General features: G+C 39.0%; 2 protein-coding genes across 6 annotated transcripts; one reads left to right on the top strand and one right to left on the bottom strand.

Moving 5' to 3' along the window:
* Positions 1-242: 242 nt before the first annotated feature.
* LOC109003053 (N-glycosylase/DNA lyase OGG1) lies at positions 243-8,199 on the bottom strand. Of its 5 annotated transcripts, none has more exons than XR_004801733.1 (6): positions 7,374-8,192; positions 6,757-6,967; positions 2,317-2,555; positions 1,791-1,922; positions 1,641-1,693; positions 243-938 (listed from the first exon to the last, which is right to left on the bottom strand). XR_004801733.1 is itself a non-coding variant. In XM_035691037.1 (4 exons), exons 1-3 carry the CDS (start codon positions 8,045-8,047, stop codon positions 2,319-2,321), a joined length of 1,122 nt encoding a protein of 373 aa, XP_035546930.1. In that variant the 5' UTR covers positions 8,048-8,199; the 3' UTR covers positions 243-938; positions 2,317-2,318. The 5 variants fall into 5 exon arrangements, 2 of the variants coding, with proteins under 2 accessions (XP_035546930.1, XP_035546929.1); XR_004801732.1 differs by having other exon boundaries at positions 1,641-1,681; XR_004801734.1 differs by lacking the exon at positions 1,641-1,693.
* A 5,190-nt stretch (positions 8,200-13,389) lies between these two features.
* LOC109003052 (SWI/SNF complex subunit SWI3C-like) lies at positions 13,390-19,969 on the top strand. The gene is made up of 9 exons (XM_018981008.2): positions 13,390-13,582; positions 13,694-14,236; positions 15,017-15,552; positions 16,526-16,883; positions 16,962-17,035; positions 17,482-17,621; positions 18,019-18,092; positions 18,216-18,397; positions 19,263-19,969. The coding sequence occupies exons 1-9, from the start codon at positions 13,555-13,557 to the stop codon at positions 19,707-19,709; spliced, it is 2,382 nt and encodes a 793-aa protein (XP_018836553.1). The 5' UTR covers positions 13,390-13,554; the 3' UTR covers positions 19,710-19,969.
* The last annotated feature ends 1,144 nt before the right edge of the window (positions 19,970-21,113 follow it).

Raw genomic sequence — 21,113 nt, 5'->3', positions numbered from 1 at the left:
ATGCCCAATCTATCCACTCCGATCACCGCCACGCATCGATAGTCATGTAGGCCTTTATGGAGTAGTCTAAAGCCAGATCCTTCCCAATCTATACCATCCCATTAAGTCTTACGTTTTGCCTAAAACCAAGAGTTCTCATGGCGAAGGATGAGATTCTCTAGCAATATTCCCACAACAACATGCTCATTCATGTTGTGGTCGTCTCTGAATTGTTGCATCAATCATACATTATAACAAAATGAAGGAAAGAAGAAGACTTTGAGGTATATTTCAACTATATATATCACACACAAAAGAGAAAATGTATTGCTTTATGGAAATCAGTGGGGTTTTTCTCTCTATGGAACCAACTTCTTTCAAAAATAGGTGATACCCTGTCAACTTATTAATAACCATCTATTGAATCATCTTGAGAAAGTAATTGGCAATGCAACGAGTAAGCTTTTGTCTTCGAGAGGCAGATGCAAACCGTCTTGCTAGTTCGCACGCTTCTGAATTCGCACTGCAAGGAACTTTGTTTGAGCTCTAATTTCAGGATTATGAAGCTTTTCCAATCCCCATTTGCAAAGGGGAAAATGGGTAGACAACATAGGATGATTTTCTTCTTTTTCCAACGATGAGCCAAATAATTAAGGCGCCTTTGCCTAATTACAAATGAAAATGACCACTTTTATGATCATGCAAAGAGTAAGGGTTTTTCTTTTCTCCTGCATTTTGTCATCATTAGAGTTTTACCAAAGTGACAACCGTAAACAATCACCAACAATTACATATTATTTACACATCTTTAAACAATTAATAATGTCAAAATTATACCATCATTCGAATAAAATGATAAAGAATGACTAAATGCCTAACTTAAAATGTCCAGCTCACAGTATATCCGGATAGGCCGTAATACAAGGCGATTGAGGTTAGAGTTACATGTGCTCACAAACCTGCCATCAAGCACCATATAAACATTGCATTATTTAATGCACAAAGATCACTATAGAGAATTTGAAAAAAAGAAGTTATATTGTCAAGGAATAAAAGCAAAGGGTAATTACAATATTCACCCACAAGCTGCTACCTATTTTTCAATTTGCACCCTAAATTAACAAAGTTTCACTTTTTTCCCCCATTAAAATCTAACTATTAGGATTGTGCAATGTGGTCGTGGTCAATTTGTCAACCACAAACAACCACCTATTTTTCAGTTTGTACCCTGGGTTAAGATATGGCCATTAAAATGGAAGAAAAAATTGGCCATAGAAATTTAGATTAGTCTTAATGATTAGATTGAATAGAGAGTGCAAACTGAAACTCAGTGGTAGTTTAGGATGCAAATTGAAAGTTTTTGTGGTTTTGAGTGCAAAATGAAATTTTTTTGATAGGGAGGGTGCAAATGAGCGGTAGTTTGTGGGTGAAAAGTGTAATCTCCCTATAAGCAACAGTTGGAGTAACTCTTGCTTTGGTTTATTATGGTACTCCTCAGATATAATTGACAGAGTAATTTGCACAAACACATTAAAACAACCCCGTTTGTAAACTGTAACGATTTTTATAATCTATTCTTCTTCCACCTGGTTGAACTAATTTGCACATATACCCTTTAGATTGATAAATGAAGAAGGAGAATGAGAAGAAGAGTTCCTGACATCAAGAATTTGCTGCCTGCCATGGGTAATGAAGAAAGTACCTAAAGGAGCATCTTTAGAAACCAAAAAACACAAAGGGTAAACCTGAAGAAATTTAAAAAGAAAAATCACATGTATAAAGGAAGATGCCATATGATTTACAGGAGTAACCTGAAAAAGATATGTAGTTTTGATTTCATTGTCTCTCCACTTGAGCCAAATGACACCATGGTTCAACATCCAGATGCCTTAACCATGAAAAATGTTATTTCTGACAACACCCTTGCATTTTGATCTTGACATCTATAAAATATTGAAGGAAAGGGGAGGGGGGTTGGAGGGTGGGGGGTGAGGAAGCACACAAAGTTATTATGATCAAGGAGGCCAGTATGTTAAAACTTAAAAAACATTTTTTTTATAAGTAAAAATATATTAATATCAATAGGCGTAACCAAGTACACTGAGTGTATACAAGAGAGAACACCTAGTCCATAATAGAGAGCCCCTAAATGAACATCGCCCAAAGAGGGAGAAATTAGAAACCTATCCAATATACACCAAGCCCTATTGCGACAAAACACATCTTCCCAAAGCAAAGTTTTAAGTTAAAACTTAAAAATCATGATCATAAACATAAAGCTTTGCCAATTATTAGTAATGGCTACAATTGGTTTCCCCAAAGCAAATAAGTCCTCACCTTTAATTAGCACAGAATGTTTTGCCATTCTTACTCTTGGCAGCTTTCTTTTCTTTGGTACTACAAAATTGTGATGGCAGGAGGGCCTTCTGTGAAGGTAATTCAGCAATGAAAAGCAAAGTCTGAGCCCAGCCAGCATATTTGCCATATTTGCTCACAAATGCCTCTGCCACACGGCTGCAGAGCCTGGGTGTCAGGCGGGCACCGGCAAGTTCTGGTAACAGGTATCTTGTAGCAATCTTGCCCAACAGAAGAAAAATATTGGCAGATCAGCACTTCATCAACTGAAAATCTTGAAAGAACTTGGAAAGATGCAGTTAGTTATTCAATGACGTGAATAAACGACTACTTATTAGGTCCCTTCTCCGTAGTTGGAAAGTAGACATTGTTTGCCTACAAGAAACTAAACTGGCATTTATTTCTCTTCGTACTATTAGGAGTTTGTGGGGCGGCTTGCATGTGGGATGGCTGTATTTACCGTCAAATGGAGCTTCCGGGGGCATACTAGTTATGTGGGACAAAAGGGTGGTGGAAAAAATGGAAGATTGCATGGGGGATTATGTGGTGGCATGCTCTTTTAAGAACATAAGGGATGGTTATCAGTGGGCTTTTGCAGGCGTCTATGGGCCTAATTTTGACCGGTCTCGAAGGCTACTATGGGATGAGTTGGCCGGTATTTACAGTTTATGGGACATACCTTGGTGTATTAGAGGTGATTTTAACGTCACCCGTTTCCCGAGCGAGAGATCAGGTGGATCGGGTTTCAACTCACCAATGGTAGATTTTTCTAACTTCATTTCCGAACAGAATTTACTAGATATTCCTCTTGCAGGTGGTTCATTCACTTGGTCTAACAACCGAGAACTCTCATCTTGGTCGAGGATAGATAGATTTTTAATCTCTCCGGAATGGGAGGCACAATATCCGAATCTCATTCAGAAGAGACTTCCCAGGTTGTATTCAGATCATTTCCCCATTCTTGTGAACTGTGGGGGCATCAGAAGAGGCCCAAGGTATTTCAAATTTGAGAACATGTGGTTGAAGTCAGAGGGTTTTCTGGACAGAATAAGACAATGGTGGTCCTCTTACCATTTTAATGGTAATGCTAGCCATAAGATGGCTTGCAAGTTAAAGTCTTTGAAAAAGGACCTGAAGGAGTGGAATATACAAGAGTTTGGTAATGTGGACAGTCAGAAATCTGTTCTAATGGAGGAGCTTAAGAATATGGAGGGTGTGGAAGAGGAGAGGGTTTGCACTGAAACCGAACGGGCCCGCAAATCCCAAGTGGTTGCGGACATTGAACGGTTGTCTCTTTTGGAAGAAATATCGTGGCGTCAGAAATCTCGAGCTTTATGGTTAAAGGAAGGGGATAGATGTACCAAGTTTTTTCACCAAGTGGCCAACTCACATAGGCGGTACAATACTATAGATACTTTTTGATAGATGGGGCGGTCTCTTCTAACCATACCGAGATCTCAGACCACATTGTCAACTACTATGATAAGTTGTTTTCGGAACAATTTGAGTGGAGACCGAGACTTGACGGGTTGGTGTTTGATGTTCTTGACCCGCAGGTTGCGGAACGACTCGAGAGGCCATTTGATGAGGTAGAGGTCAGGTCGGTGATTAAGGGTATGGCGGGTGATAAAGCCCCAGGGCCCGATGGCTTCTCCATGGCTTTCTTCCAGACATGTTGGGATGTGCTTAAAGATGACATTATGGAGGTTTTTCATGAATTTCACAGAAGCGGGCGGTTTGAGAGAAGCCTTAATAGTACATTCTTAACACTCATTCCTAAAAAGCCCGGTGCTGTAGAAGTGAAAGATTTTCGTCCCATTAGTTTGGTGGGTGGGCTATACAAAATTTTATCCAAAGTATTGGCGAACAGACTGAGTAAGGTGATGGAAGGCTTGATTTCGAAGCCTCAAAATGCATTTGTTCAAGGTAGGCAAATCCTTGACTCGGTGCTTATAGCCAACGAATGTCTGGAGAGTCGTATTAAATCGGGAGAGCCGGGACTCCTTTGTAAGTTAGACATGGAGAAAGCTTACGATCACGTCAACTGGAGGTTCTTAATTTATATGCTGGAAAGATGCGGTTTTGGCTCTAAATGGTGTTCTTGGATCCTGCATTGTATTTCCACGCCTTGTTTCTCTGTTTTGGATGAATGGCACATCCAAAGGTTTTTTTAAGAGCTCCCGAGGTTTGCGACAAGGAGACCCTCTTTCTCCTCTTCTCTTTGTTTTTGTAATGGAAGCTTTCAGCAAGATGATTTCAGGGGCGGTAGAGGGAGGATTCATATCAGGATTCTCAGTGGGAGAGGCAAGGTCAGGGTTGCTTAACATCACTCACCTTTTGTTTGCTGATGATACACTAATCTTTTGTGAGGCCAGACGGGAGCAAATCCGAGCTTTGAGAGCTCTTTTATTATGCTTTGAAGCCGTGTCAGGTTTGAAGGTGAACTTGGCTAAATCAGAGGTAGTGCCAGTGGGACATGTACCCAACGTGGAGAGTCTGGCATCCGTCTTGGAAGGTAAGATAACTCAGCTGCCCATGATATATCTTGGCCTTCCATTAGGTGCGGCGTTCAAATCGAAATCTATTTGGGATGTTGTTATAGAAAAAATGGAGAGGAAACTAGCTGGTTGGAAGAGGATGTACTTATCTAAAGGGGGCCGGGTGACTCTCATAAAAAGTACTCTGTCTAACTTACCAACTTATTTCCTTTCCTTATTTCCACTCCCTGTTAAGGTGGCTCATCGCCTGGAGAAAATTCAACGGGATTTCCTATGGGGAGGGATCAAAGATGAGTTTAAATTTCACTTGGTGAAATGGGCCACAATTTGTTCCCCTATCAAAGAAGGAGGTTTAGGTATACGGAATTTGAGAACTTTCAATCAAGCCTTGCTTGGCAAATGGTTATGGAGATATCACCAAGAACGGGAGGCCTTGTGGCGAACCGTTATTGCTTTGAAGCACGGGGAATCTTGGGGAGGGTGGTGTTCTAATGAGGTGAGTGGACCTCATGGAGTTGGGCTTTGGAAACACATTAGAAGAGGGTGGGACACATATGCAGCACTTACTTGCTTCAAAGTCGGCAACGGATCTAAGGTAAAGTTTTGGCATGACTTATGGTGTGGTGATCGGACGCTCAAGGATGTTTATCCACAAGTTTATAGCCTAGCAAGAAGGAAAGAAGCTTCTATCGCAGATCTGATTATCTCTTCCAATGGCTCTTCCCAATGGAACCTCACTTTTCATAGAGATGCACAAGATTGGGAGATGGACGACCTTTCGGCCTTTTTTGATTTTGTGTATGCCACTAGTGTGTTGGGGGAAGGAGAAGACAAGATATGTTGGCGTCCATCTAAGAAGGGAGTGTTCACAGCTCGCTCTTTCTACCACTCCTTAAACTTGCACAACTCAGTTCCATTCCCATGGAAAAGCATTTGGAAGACAAAGGCACCTCTAAAGGCAGCTTTTTTTGTATGGACAGCATCTTTGGGGAAGATTCTTACCATAGATAACCTAAGGAAACATGGCATTATCGCTATAAATTGGTGTTACATGTGTAAGAAGAGTGGTGAGTCCGTTGACCATCTATTACTACATTGTGAGGTTGCCATGACTTTATGGACAGATGTCTTAGCACGGGTGGGATTAGCGTGGGTGATGCCGGAAAATGTGTGTGATTTTTTAGCCTCTTGGAGAGGTATTAGGGGAAACACTCAAATTGCATCCATATGGAAGATGTTACCTATTTGTCTATGGTGGTGCATTTGGAGGGAGCGGAATGCAAGATGCTTTGAAGATCAAGAAAGATCAATGGAGGAGCTTAGAATTTTATCTCCAAGCTAGACATTGTGATCGTGTTCATGTATATGTCCCGTGTACTTGGACACTCTTTGTCTCCCTTTTGATCAATAAAAATTTGTTTACCGATCAAAAAAAAAAGTTATTCAAACTAAAGCTGAAGCAAGCAGAAATAAATTGTCATAGCCAGCTTTCTTTCTTTGTTTTTTTCGGTGGGGTGCGGGGGAAATAGGGGAGTCTTGTCGTCTTGTACCTTTCAATTATTTCTAATTTTTTTTCCTCAATATATCTACAGAGACCAAAGTTAAAAATATCTCCATCTTTCCATCTCTTACAAGAGAACTTAAGAAACTAAACACCAAGAAGATCCACAGCAAAGCATTCCATGATTGGAAATTGCCAAACCCACAAATCACACAACAAGCCGATACATTTGAGCTTGCGTCTTCTTTTCCATGGTTACCATATTTTCTTCAGAAAGTAGGAACAGTAAAATTTTTAGATAGCAGGATCTTGTATCCGAAAGAAGGCGAAGGTTTCAAATCATATCAAAATCATTATTTTGGTGGTAATACCATAAAAGCCACATTCCAGGGATGGGTTATATGTAAACCTCAAGAAGCATACCTGCCACACATGTGTATCAACAGGAATGGCATGGTGTTGATCAAGAGAGAAGAGAGCTATGCATGCTGCCACCTTAGGACCAACTCCAGGTAGAGTAGAGAGAGCATCGATAACCTCATGAAGATCCAAATTTCGAAGAGATGAAAGCCATTCAGTACCTCCACCAGGTTTTGATTGCAAAGCATTTATAGTGCCAATGATGTATTTAGCCCTGCACATCCCAATTGTGAACAAAATAAATTGTCAAGATTGCACAAACCAGAAAAGCAAGCACTACATATATGACAAAAAACTTGTAGAGTACGCAGGCCCGTGGTACAGACATGTGGTATTATCATCCTATCACATGAAGCCATCTCATTATAAAATTATGCTTAAGCAAGCAAAATGGCATGACAATTTATGATAGGACGGGAGTACCGGTCATTTATATTCTAGGAGTACCTAATAATTTTCCAAACTTAGAGCACTAGTAATGGAATCAATAAAATTTGGTTAGAGAATTCATTTTTATAAATTTAACTAGTCACATTTTAACAACACCAAATAACAGACTAAGCAGACGCAAATGTACGATCAATGCCAAAAAATAATTAGCAGCTTAAGAACAGGATTACCTGTAACCGAAACCGGCCTCCCTAAGCTCGTCCTCTGAAACCATCGCTAACCGCTCCAGCCCTGGGAACTGGTAGAACTCAAAGCCTTCAACGGTCCCCAGACAATTCCCCAGAGATGAGATAAAGTTCACCATTTTAGTAATTCTCGTTATGTTATTATTAGAGGAACACAGAAACTGTATCAAACACTCAAGCGGGTCTTGCCTGAGCACCCGGGCCCCGCCCAGGTGGAGCGCCAGCTCGGCGAACCTCGGGTCTGAGGCCGAGAAGACCTCCCAGATTTCACTGAGCGAAATACGCATATTGAGAAAATCAAGCAGAGCCACCCTGGCGTTGTTCTCATCCCCGGTGGTGGCCTGGTGGTGGAAGCAGTAGGAGACTTCACCGTCTTGGAGATGCTTGAGGGAGATGAGGTAGCAGTCGACGACACCGGTGTACTGAAGAGGACCAGTTTGTTTCCACCGGAAGGTTTGTCCGGTGGGGAAAGTGAGGGGCAGGGACAGCTCCGATTGGCTGAGACCGAGTGGAACCCATTTGGGTGGGATCATGGCTTTGGATTTGGGTTTTTTGAAGATGGGTGCGGTGAATTTAGCAGTGGAAAGCGGCGGTGTGGGTGGTGGGGTCGGTCTGGACCTCTTCATGATTGGGACAGAGCTCGGTCTCGGTGAGTGCATTAAAATGGCGGCAACGAATGAGAGATTCTCTCGGTTCCGCTACCGGCGACCGCAAGCTCCTCCCGGGGTGTGAAAGTAAGAGGAATGCTTCGATCGGGACTCGGCCTCACGAGGGAGCGTTGACGTTGAGCGGCCTTGGATCAATATGCACCATCTCATATCTAAGATGAGCCCGTTTATTTTAGGATTACTGAGATATTGAGATTAAAATTAAAAAATTAAATAAAATATTATTAAAATATATTTTTTAATATTATTTTTATTTTAAAATTTTAAAAAATTAAATTATTTATTTTATTTTATATAAAAATTTAAAAAATTATAATAATAAGATAAAAGTTTTCAATATTTTTAAAATTTTGAGTCGTAAACCATTTTGGACATAAAAGTTAAATGTTGAATTCAACTTGTTGTAAAAGTTCATACGAAAATATGCATATATAGCAGGATGTATAGCTAAAATGACAGATCTTGATCATCCGCGCTTTTTTTTTTTTTTTTTGAAACATAACTCATTTCCATTCAATTAATCCAAAAGAATACAAGAGAGGAGAACCCCCAAGGTTACAATATGATCACTAATGGAAAGAGCATCATCTTTTATTAACAAGTGAGCCATTGTATTTACATTTCTCCTAACATGAGAAACCTCCGATTTGACAAAATTTTGAAGGATCTGTTTTGCCTCATTCACAAACATACTTACACTATTACAACCTTATTTATCACTTCTCAAAGCATTAATGACTTGTAATGAATCCCCTTTGACAATAGCTTGAGATAGACCAAGCTCCACAGCAAACTAAACTGCTTTAAGGGCTCCAAAAGATTCTGCTAGTAGTGGATCGGGAAAGAGGAGTTTATTAATTCTCATGGTAGCAATGTTATGACCAAAGATGTCCCTAACTGCTACTCCCACTCCAATTACTCCTTTTGCCTTATCTATTGCATTATCCCAATTCAGCTTGATCCAGTTTGATGGAGGAGCCTGCCAATCCTTCTCTAATCTATTAATCTGCCCTCGATCTAGTCTTGGTTCCTCTTCAATTAACAAATCCAGAATACCTCTTGCTCTCTCACCAAGACATTCAGGTGTGCAAAGGAGCCTTCAAAAAGGAGTTTGTTTCTTCTCCACCATATCTTTCTGGCCACTACTGCAAATTATTGTATAATTCGATTGTCCATGGCCTGAAATAAGTCTTCTAGTAATTGGATCATAGCCATGTGAGGTTGATGACATTTTTGTAAACTTTTTGAACATTGGCTCCAAACATCTTTAGCTGATTCACACCTTTATAGTGCATGAGCTGAGTCTTCTACCTCCAACTTGCAGATTGGACAGAGGGGATTCTCAACTATTCTCTTCTTAAAAAGATTTGAATTAGTTGGAAGGCCTCAAGGCATGATCTCCAAAGGAATACTTTGTCCACAGGTTGCACTTTTAATTGCTATATCTGTTTCCAAACTACTCCAAATGAAGAGCACTTTTAGTATCCGCGCTTGATACTAAGATATGGATCATCTAAGGTACATTAGCATAGTAGACTTTTTTTGTTCTAATCGGGGTTTGAAACCAAATTTTTCCTCAAAAGGATAAATGGGAAAATTTAATTAGATGAGATTCAATATAGATCCAACTTTCTATTCACTTATAAGATTTTGACAGTATGAGGGGACCACAATAAAAAAAGAGAGGAAGGGATTTCTCTACAACGATTTCATCTCTAACAAAACTTTGATCCAAAGTGCTTGGGTGATTTCATGGTTTGTTTGGGTGTGTGAATATATTGTGAGAGTGTGAGATTGTAAGAGTTAGGGTGATTGGGTTAACACCATACCTGTAGAGAGGTCTTGTTGTAATCTTTTACATTGATGGTGAATTTCTCCTAGGATGGCTAAGTCTACGTTAATCTCATTTCCTATTTTGAAAAAGGGAATGCTACATGTGATGGGGTAAAATATCTAGGTCCAAAACCAGGCCTAACCCACCAAGCCACCACTAAGAAATAAGAGGGGAATCTGAGATGGAGTCAGGAGGCATGGGTTGTCAGGAGACAGGGGGTGTTAGGAGAAAATGGAAAAGGGAGAAGGGGTCATACATGCAAAGTGGACATCCCTCACCAATTACGAAGGCACACGTGGAAAGATGATTAGATAAAATGGGAGGTCTAGATGACTTCAAGGGGTTCTTCTTCTTCGACTTCTTCTTCAACCTCTAGAGAGAGCTCCAAAGAGAACATTTTTTCCAGCAAGTAGATCTTCAGCTCGCATTGTACAATAAGAAATAAAAGGCTATGAGAGACTGTAAACAAACATATTATAGTGGATTTTCCCTCTCCAAACGCTTGTGGACATAGGCAACATGCTGAACCAAGTAAATTTGTGTGTCTCTTTCTCTATATTTTCTCCGCACTTGTTTTCCATTCATCGCCATGGATGTACGCACCGACACTATACAATCGCGCCAAACCACTGCCAACGGCTCCAAACAACACCGACCGAGACTCAAATCATCTCAGCACGCTGGGAATGACTTTTTTTTCCCTTCCGGCATGTTGAGCGATTTTTCATGCATCACCACTACCTTTGCAATGGTTTGTGCCATGCAGTCACTTTGATGGGTACTTAAAAGGGCTAACTCTTCCATGGATATGAAGGGCTACAAAAGCCTACCTTGACCACAATCTCCTCAAACCGCTCACCACCATCTCTTGCGACTACTTCCAGTAGCACCACCATCATTCTAGTTAGATTCACATCCGCTAAACCATCATTTCTTACTAGTCAGGACTACAACTACTTTTAAGATGCTGTACAATTTTAGACCTTTGGTCCATGCTTAAAAAGAAGTGATGCAATCAATCGGTTTTCACTTTGAGGATTTTATTTTATGCAAAGTTTAACAACAAGAAATTCTCTAAGTCCAAATAACTTGTCTATCAACTAATTTTTTAATAATGAATCTCATTATTTTTCAAAACAATCACGTGACGCTTGTGCACTCCACGATTATATGTAACATTACTCTCTTAACTTATCTGAACCTCACCCCAACCCCAACACCCTTAACGCCGCTAGCTTCAACAATTTCACCACTTCCAGCAAGGCCTTTTCCATGACAACTCCAACTAATTTATTTGTAATAGCTTCCGATGGAAGGTTTGTATGTTTGGTTTTTTTAGACTACTTTCTGATATTGCTTTGGCTAGAACTGATGAATGACTTAATAATAGTTGTTCTGATCAATGAAAATCTCGTGTTGATGATGATTGATTGTATAGAGATACATATTGTTAACGTTGTGTTTGCACACTTTTTGGCCAGGTTTCGACAACGTAGGTCTTCTGAAATGGGCCTGCAAAAGATATGAGGGAAGATCGCTAGGAGAGGGCTGCCTTGGGCCGGAGAGTCTCTGATGCCAAAGTTAGTAAATGTTCTTGAAACTTTGTAAATAAGTGAAAGAGTCTAGGGGTCATAGAGAGTTTTTTCGTACCTAAGACTTGTTATTTATACCATAAGTTTGGAGAAACAGATTGTATTTGCCCCCATGGAGTCTGCATCTTTTGTACTATTCTCTGTGTCAGAATCATTTAATGCAATGTGGCTCTGCGATAACGTCATTAATGTGGCGTAGAGCTCAGGTAGTGGTGTCATTAATGCGGCGTGGTTTTTCAATTTCCTTCTCCCAGACAGTATCCTTGGTGATCCGTCGATATCTTTTCTGTTAGAAGATCGAGGGTTTCCCGCACATTACCCCCACTACGCAAACAAGCACTAGAGAGCTAGACACTACTCGAGGAGCCTCCAGACCTACGAGTCTCATCCCCTCCAACACACTCCTCCTACAAGTTGCGTCCAGAGGAGTTTGCCCATGGGCGAAGTTGGAGACTTTGTTCGTTCTAGGTTGGGCCTTTGCTCTTAATTCTCTTAGTTATTATTTTCAAACCCGTTAGGTTTGAAAGGGAAAATACACATATTATGGTGGGTAGACATGAATGAATGATCAAACATCCAACAAACATGTAAAATACCATCACCTTCACAAAATGCTTTTGCTTATGTTAGTTTTTATTTAAGATTCTCAATATGCATTTGGATTCTATTTCAAACTATTTGTTAGTATCATTTTGTTCTTTTGTTTTTTTGTGTGTTTTTAATAAAGTATCATTTTGTTTTAATTCCCACTCCTTCTATGTTATATAATTACTGAATATAGATTTCCGTTATCCAAAAAAAAGAGAAATGATTTATATAAACTCCAAATAAATAAGTCATTGTAAAAAAGTAGACTCCACCTAAAAAAGGTGTAAAAAATATTATTTATCAGTGAGATCTACTTTTTTATAAATGACTTATATGAAACTTATCTATTTGAAATTTGTACCTAGCATTTTGAAAAAAATTACGGCGTGCAAGGGAGACTTCGAAACCACAAAAGCATATGTTTAAAACTATAAGGGCAAAAATGAGAATTTACTCATTACCAACGTAGAGGGTGCGTGGGTGTGCCGCTTCTGTGTAGAATTATTAATAAACTTTAAATGTATCATTCTTATTATGAAAAATTAAAAACCTAATCATTTTGGCACCATTTCACAAAGGAAATAACATCACACACCAATAATTGTTTTTTCTAGGCAAGGAGCAAAAATGGAAACAATAAAATACTTTTTTTTTTTTAAGGGTAATGTCATCATGTATTCATTCATTAAGAGAAATTTATATTCATGACTAGATACATGCGTGAATATCCTCATATCAAACATTTGAAGCTCTACCAGTATATTACTGAACTGGACTGGTCTGGACTTCACTGCTGTTGATACTCTCTATAGATAAATGTCCAAGGGACAGTACTCTGCCTAAACAGAGACTCAACCTCACTCTTCATAAAAAAAGAGGACAATAATAATAATGTTACATACAGTCCTAACAATAAAAATACTTACACTTTGTACCTTTGTCTAATTCTAATTCTAATTAAGATAGATGAAAACAAGTGATGTACAATTTTAAACACATTTTGCATCCCAAACTCATACATTTCATTTTCAAATTATAAAAAAATTAACACTTTACACAATTTTTCAAAATTTTGTGCACAAAATTTATTTTTCATCTATCTTAAGAGTCAAAATGAAAATGCAAAGTGCTAAATTTTAATAATATTAAATATAATGCATCAATCTTAATAGTTTTGGGTGTAAAATATAATACTAATTATACAAAATATAAATTCTCAATTTTTTTTTGTAGTTTTAAGTCTTAGGAAATGTGAAATGAGACATTCTCAAAAAAAAAAAAAAAAACAAAAGTAAAACGAGACAAAAGTGTATTTGTCCCAAAATTTTGCGCACACAAATCAGCAGACATCAGCTCTCAAAAGGCAGAGGCGCTTCAGTTCAGAGCACCCCCCGAATTCTCTTTCATCCTTCCGTCCTTCCATAGCCATTCCACCAATCAACAGACCCCACAAATCTCTCTCTCTCTGCCAATTCCCTTCAACAATGCCAGCTTCCCCTTCGTTACCATCAGGTCCATCCCCAAACCTAAATTCTCTGTTTCTGCTAAATTTGAACACATTTGGATTTTGATTCACTCGGGATTTGATTTTTGTTTCTTTGTTCTGTTTTTTATTTGGTTCAGAAACTAGGACCAGATGGAAGAAGCGAAAGAGAGAGCCCCAAATCAACCGCAGGCAGAAGCACGAGATGGACGAAGACGACGACGAGGATGACCCTCCTCCACCCGCCCACCACGACGACGACCTCGACCCCCAGGATGAGGCCGAAGACCCCCAATCCGGTGCCGCTGTTCCTCCTCCCCACGAGAGTGAGGTCCTCAAAGACGGTGGGGTCCGCGTCTGCGGTTTCCCTCCCGTCGTCAAGCACGCCGTGAACCGGCCCCACTCCTCCGTGCTGGCCATCGTGGCCTCCGAGCGGGCCAATCAGAGCGGAGAGAACGGAAAGGGCCAGCAGCAGCTCCAGACTCCGCTGCCCGTCTTGGAAAATGTCTCCTATGGACAGCTCCAGGCACTGTCCGCTGTCCCCGCGGATTCCCCGGTGTTCGATCAGGACCGGACGGACGGTGCTGGTTCGGCCTATGTGATCACGCCTCCGCAGATCATGGAAGGGCGTGGTGTTGTCAAGCGGTTTGGGCCTAGGGTTCATGTGGTTCCAATGCATTCAGGTTTGATTTTACCTATTCGTTAACAATCACATACTTTCTTACATGTTAAATGTATGGGGGGGTTGCCGGGTTTTAAGCTTGCCACACTGCCTACTCCAATACTCTGGAAATTGAATTTCTTTACATGCTGAGACTTTTGCTGGACCGGGGAGAGGGAGTGAGTAGCTTTGAATGCTATAAATAGCCCAGTTTGGGATTTTTAGTTTTGTTTGCCAAACGAAGTTGAGCTAAACGGACTTTTCAACTACTCCCGAGCCCCTTTAAGAAACATTTGACTGTTTTCACATCATATGTGATCCGCTAAGAAAGGAGTGGTTCATCTGCGTAACTCTGTTTCTAGGGCAAGCTTATGTTCCTTTCAGTGGTTTTCAGCCATTCCTTGGGGTCAACTTTGTTGAGAGGAGTGAGACAATTCTCCTAGGCTCTATTCTAACCGCTTAAGAGCTTAAATATTTATTCTTGGGATATTCTGGATCTTTAATACTAGGGTTGGTGTCATTATCAGCCACTGATTTACCATCATGGAAGACCAACGAGTACATTTTGTTTGTTTGTTTTTTTCTTTCTTCCCTTTCCTTATCCCCCCCTTTTGTGGGCTTGGAGGCGTTTCAAAGCATTGATATTGTTTTATGCAAATCTCTCTCTCTCTCTCTCTTTCTCTCTCTCTCTCCCTCTGTGTGCATGTGCGAGTGGGTGCATTGTATATGGATGTATATGTGTGGGCTCAGTTTCCCATGTAGTAATGTTGTCTTGTTCTTGTTGGGATTCTGCTGTATGCAGATTGGTTTTCACCAGCTACAGTGCATCGGCTGGAAAGGCAAGTGGTGCCACATTTTTTCTCTGGGAAATCTCCGGACCATACGCCAGAGAAATACATGGAATGTAGGAATTACGTTGTTGCCAAATACATGGAGAATCCGGAGAAGAGGATTGTAGTCTCTGATTGCCAAGGGTTGGTAGTTGGCATTGATAATGAAGATTTGACTCGAATTGTTCGGTTTCTTGATCACTGGGGAATTATCAATTACTGTGCGGAGTCACCAAGTCGTGAGCCTTGTAGTGGTGGTTTCTACTTGAGGGAGGATTCAAATGGTGATATCCATGTGCCATCAGCTGCTCTAAAGTCTATTGATAGTTTAATCAAATTTGACAGGCCCAAATGTCGGCTTAAAGCGGCTGATGTTTATTTGTCATTGTCATCTCACAATGCTGATGCCTCTGATTTGGACAACAGAATCCGAGAGCATCTGTCTGAAAATCACTGCAATCATTGTTCTCGGTCTCTTACCACTGTGTACTATCAATCACAGAAGGAGGTAGAATACATTTTTCTGCTGTCACCTTTTTGTTTGTTTACCATTATCATTCTATCATTATTTGTTTTTTCATTCATGTTTTTTGTTAAATAGGATCTCTGTCCAAAAGAATAACAGTAAGTGCTGAACGTTAACTGAATTACAGCATGTGATCCCATATTTTACCGCCACGTGTAAACTTAAAGAAGGAATTTTTTTTTGATAAGTAAGAAATTTTATTGAATCAAGTGAAGCCTAAAGAAGGAAATTAATATTTCTGTCTAATGTATATATATACATATATATGTTATAATTTTTTGATAAATATATATATATAATTTTTGATAAGTAATGTTTTGTCTAATATTAATACAAGCCAAAGACCATCTGTTTATATAAATCTCAATCAAAAGGTGGTCTATTCATATGATGATAAATTAAAATCTTATATGAAGATCGCCGTACGCCGTTTTAGCTCCAATTTGGTTTTTCTACTCCCAAGTGGAGAAGTAATTCTTGTCAAAAAATTAATATTTGTAGTTATTGTCTGGAAAGTAATTGTGCTGAAAAGTAATGCCCTGCATTATGCTAAAAGAAATTGAAAAGTAATTCTTTGTTATATTTTGTTAGTGAGAGAGCATCATTGACCACATCTTATTCTGATTTGTTTGATAAGCTAATTGAAAATATCCCATGTGAAACCAGGCATGCATCAATCCAATGGCTCGAGGCTTGATAAATGGGTTAAAATTTTTGAGAAACTAGCTGCATACTTAACAAGTCCATAAAATGGTGCAAATTTTTTAACAAGCCTGGGCCATATACCAAACAAGACATCTGCTTGATATGGAGCAGATAAGCAGCTTAGCCATTTCTAATCACCCTGCTCGATGACTTTGAGAACCTGGTTACATGTGAATGTTGATATAAATTATTATTTGTTATCTGATTATTTGATTAAACTATAATGGCTGATTAGCATCTCATGTGATAGATTGATACACAACTATGCTCTGATTGCTTTCAAGAGGGGAGGTTTGTTACTGGACATTCCAGCATAGACTTTATAAGGGTGGATTCAACAAATGATTATGCTGACCCAGATGGGGAAAGCTGGACCGATCAGGAAACCTTACTTCTACTTGAGGCGATGGAGATCTACAACGAGAATTGGAATGAAATTGCTGAACATGTTGGTACCAAATCAAAAGCACAATGCATTCTTCACTTTCTCCGTCTACCAATGGAGAATGGCCTACTGGAAAATATTGAAGTTCCCAGCATGTCATCCAACTCATTAAATGGAGATGATCATGGAAGATCCCATTCAAATTATAATGGGGATTCAGCAGGTGGCATTATTTACTTAAAACATCCACCATTTAAGTAACGATATTTGTTCTGATATAGTGTTTTCTTTACTTTTGTAGGATCCTGTCATCAAGATACTGACTCTGAAAGCAGACTTCCTTTTGCAAATTCTGGGAATCCAGTTATGGCCCTGGTAAGCGACTATGTTATCTTATTTAGCCAAAAGGCCCATGATGTTTGTTTTTCAGTTAATGCTTATGTTTTATCATTCTTTTCCAACTCCAACCCTGTGAATTCATTTTTTCCTTGTTCTTTTCTAATTTATTTTCGTTGAAGATGAAACAAGAATCTTAATACATGAAAGGATATGTACAAAGATGGAGAGAAGATGTTCCTACATGAAGAGAGAGCACAAGTGAAACAAAGGGAAACAGTGCGAAATTAGAATGAATATAGTTAAGACTGTGAATGGCTGCTTTGAATGATATTTAAGAAAATAAGCTTTTGCTCTTAAGAATTTTACTCAAATTCAGGGAGACTAATGAGAGAGATAATATCATAATTCATGTCAAAGATGGGCCATTTTCATACCTTGCTTGCTTGTGTTCTTACAGATCTAACTGGTGGAAAATTTTCTAGGTTGCCTTTTTGGCCTCTGCTGTTGGACCAAGAGTTGCTGCTGCATGTGCCCATGCATCCTTGGCTGCATTGTCCGAGGACGATGGCTTATCTGTTTCTGGAAGAATTTCACCGGTGGAAGGAACTGGACATGGTAATAGGTAGTGTATTTCCTTCTGATACTTTACAACACAGCATTGGTATTTTCCTTTCCTTGTTCTACTACCATTATTTTAAATTAGGTTATCTTCTTGGGCTTTTGCTCATGCAATTATCAGAGGTAGGATTTTGCAGTCTTTTGTCATAGTTTTAGAAATTGTTGAGTATCATTGCTAAAAATCCTAATACATGCCTGATGAAGGGAGTTTCGTATACTGCTATTTTGTGTGCGCATTGTGGATTCTATTCTCCTGGTGAACAATTTTATGGAGGAAGGGTTATTTTATTATGACTTACAGGAAACCCTCTTAAGGCTTTTTCATTGAAATTATTGCTTATGTTACATTAGCTTATGCATTCTGTACACAGAATAAAAAAGTTTCTTTTACACCTATGAAGGATGAATTCTGAGAGTACACATAGCAGAGAAGGTGGTCGTCTTGGAGAAACTGCAAATTCATTCCAGCACAAAGGTAAGAATAATATATTTTTCCTGTTTCCAGTTCTTCCTTTTCTGTCTCTTTTTTGTTTCTTTTTCTTTTTCAAAAAATGATTACTTGAGTATGTACTAAACTTTCATGTGGAATAAACTCCAGACGAGAACTCAGGAGTACATGGTTCAAGGAATCATAATGAGGGGCAGGTTCCATTATCTTCAGAGAAAGTTAAAGTTGCTGCAAAAGCTGGCCTTGCTGCTGCAGCAACTAAAGCAAAACTTTTTGCAGATCATGAAGAAAGGGAAATTCAGAGGCTATCTGCGAATATTATTAACCATCAGGTATAAAAATTTCCAAGTCTTGTAGATTTTTAAACTTTTGCCTTTTCCCGCTTTCTCCGTGTTTTCTCCCCATATATTCCATTTTATTCTTTTTCTGTTAATATGTTACTGGCGGTTTTTAATTATAAAAAAAAAATGTTACTGGCAGTTATTAGTTGTTTACTGTTAGTTGTTTTTTGTTAGTGGCTGGAGTTGAATCTCTTGGTATAAGTTGGAACCAAGCCTAGAGGGGAAGCACTTGCAATGTATTTGGCTCTGTTGGTTGCTTGCTGGTTTTCTGAAACTTTTGAATCTTTTATTTCTTGGCTTAAGAACGAATGTTGTTAACCAGAGTGGCCATTTAATTTATTGGCTTGCAGGCGACCATTCACATCATTAATTAATTGCATGAAGTTTTGAGTCGAGTTGTAATTATCGGTCATTTTAAATTTCATGCAACTACAATTCACCAAATAAGCCCAATGTGTTTCTAATGCCATAATGTTATCACTTTCGTCAACTTGTTTAAAAGGGAACATTACTATCATCTGCCTGCATTCATTCATTACCTTTAGCGTTATCTCCTTGTTGAATATTGAACTTCTATACATGGTGCCATGCAAGACATAATTATCTGGCGTGCAAAATCATGCTCTAGAAATGTTGGATCCTTTCTGAGAATCAAAATTGCCACACCAATAAATCACCCTTTTATTTATGTTATCGTATATGGTTTACCATTGTAGTTTCTTTTACCAATGCTTTTATATGCTGAAGACATTTACTCAAATTGAACTCTACAAATTATATTTATTAAGTATGAACCCCTCCTTGAAAGAAAATTAAAATTTCTTTTGCCATTTTTCTGCTACAAAATTTCTGACAGTTGAAAAGATTAGAGCTGAAGCTGAAGCAATTTGCTGAAGTGGAAACATTTTTGATGAAAGAATGTGAACAAGCGGAGAGGACAAGACAGAGATATGCTGCTGAGCGGAATCGCATGATATCAACTCGATTTGGACCTGCTGGCATTGTGTCAACCAGTTTACCTGGTCCGTCTATGGTGAACAATAACACCAACAATAGGCAACAAATAATGTCAGCTTCACCTTCACAGCCGAGCATTCCAGGATATGGCAACAACCAACCAGTCCATCCCCACATGCCATTTATGCCACGTCAGCAAATGTTTGGGATGGGGCCAAGGCTGCCCATAGCAGCAATACAGCAGCCCTCGTCTACCTCAAATTTCAGTGGCTCTGGGAATGCACAGCCTACTCTCAATCATCCAATGCTACGACCAGTATCTGGTACTAACTCTGGTTTGGGTTGAAAAAGGATAACTTGATGAGTTCCAAATTTTATGATTCTAATTCCTTTCAGTGATTCATTTCTGCATTGTGAACGAAAAGGAGGGATAAGAATTATATAAATTAGCCATCAAATTTTTATCTGCCTCGACATTTTCAGGGTTGTGATCTACATAGAAGTTATGAGGGGCAGTTCATGTAGGGCCTGTAATTGTAAACAGTGAAGAAAAATAGAAATTAGATTTTTCTCAAGTGAATTGTACTATGAAACTAGTGTTAATTACATATTCCACTTCTGTTTTGCTCTTCCTTGAATTTACTTCCAATTTTTCCAAGTGATATGAAGATTGCATTCTTAAATTTGAAAGCTTTAAATTGCTATCAATTTCATCCTATTTGCAATCTCATGTATTGTGGTTGAGTCATATGGTTGTACTATTAGCCTTAACTGGCTTGAAAATGTGTCATGATTTCATGACACACTGGATTGTTAATTTTGAGGCCTGTCTTCATTACAGAGAAAATTACCACCTTCTGCTATCTAATGATTGTTGAAAAAACTCTAGATAGTAAACTATAAATATTGTGAAGCATTTAGAGCTGGAGCATCGAACATCTTTACTCTTATCTTTATAGGAGAACAAAAATACTGAATCTTTTTCATTTACGAATATTTTTTTTTATACTTTTTTAAATGATGTTTATTTTTTTACGAGGATTTATATGAAGTTTGTCCATTTAGAGCTTGTATATGATCTAGCAACCAGCGTGTTCATCCTCAACTGTCGTGCTTTTCTCCACCGTCGGGCCTGCTACTGCCATCAACACACCAATCTGCCCGAACATTTCTGCTTCTCCTCCTCCACCTCCTCGTCAATTAATGTGGAATCTTGATGGGCCGTACAAGTGGAAAATCCAGAGAGAGAAAGAAAGAGAGAACTGTAACGGAGGTATGGGTTTTAGGGATTTGGGATTTGAAAGACTAGACTAGAGGGGCTCGGGATGGGTTGATGTGTGCAATAGGATGAGAAGTTTGGGGGATGATTGGGGATTGAGGGCTGAGATGAGTTTGGTCTGGGTTTGAGAAGAAAGGGGAAGCTAAGGCTTAGGAAAGACAAATGGGCCGGGATGAGTTTGGTCTGGATTTTAGGAGAAAGAGGAAGCTAGGGCTCGGGAAGACAAGTAGGAAGGAGTTGGCAGATGTGGAAATCAATTTAGAAATTAATGACGTGGAATTTGACACATAAGCTAGTAGTATGAAAGTTGTAAACTTTGTAGTAAGGGTATCATTTCTCTTTGAGAAGATGGGGGAGGAGAAATATATATATATATATTATATATATATATAGAGTAATGCTTTATACAATAGTGAAATACGTAAGTACCATGCAGTCGCTTTAAAAAAGAGTGAGGTCTACTATTAAAAA

This window comes from Juglans regia, chromosome 6 (genome assembly GCF_001411555.2).
Source record: "Juglans regia cultivar Chandler chromosome 6, Walnut 2.0, whole genome shotgun sequence".
In the NCBI taxonomy this organism is placed as follows: Eukaryota; Viridiplantae; Streptophyta; class Magnoliopsida; order Fagales; family Juglandaceae; genus Juglans; species Juglans regia.
The sequence above is the reverse complement of the archived record's forward strand: the minus strand, read 5'-3'. Positions and strand labels throughout refer to the sequence as shown.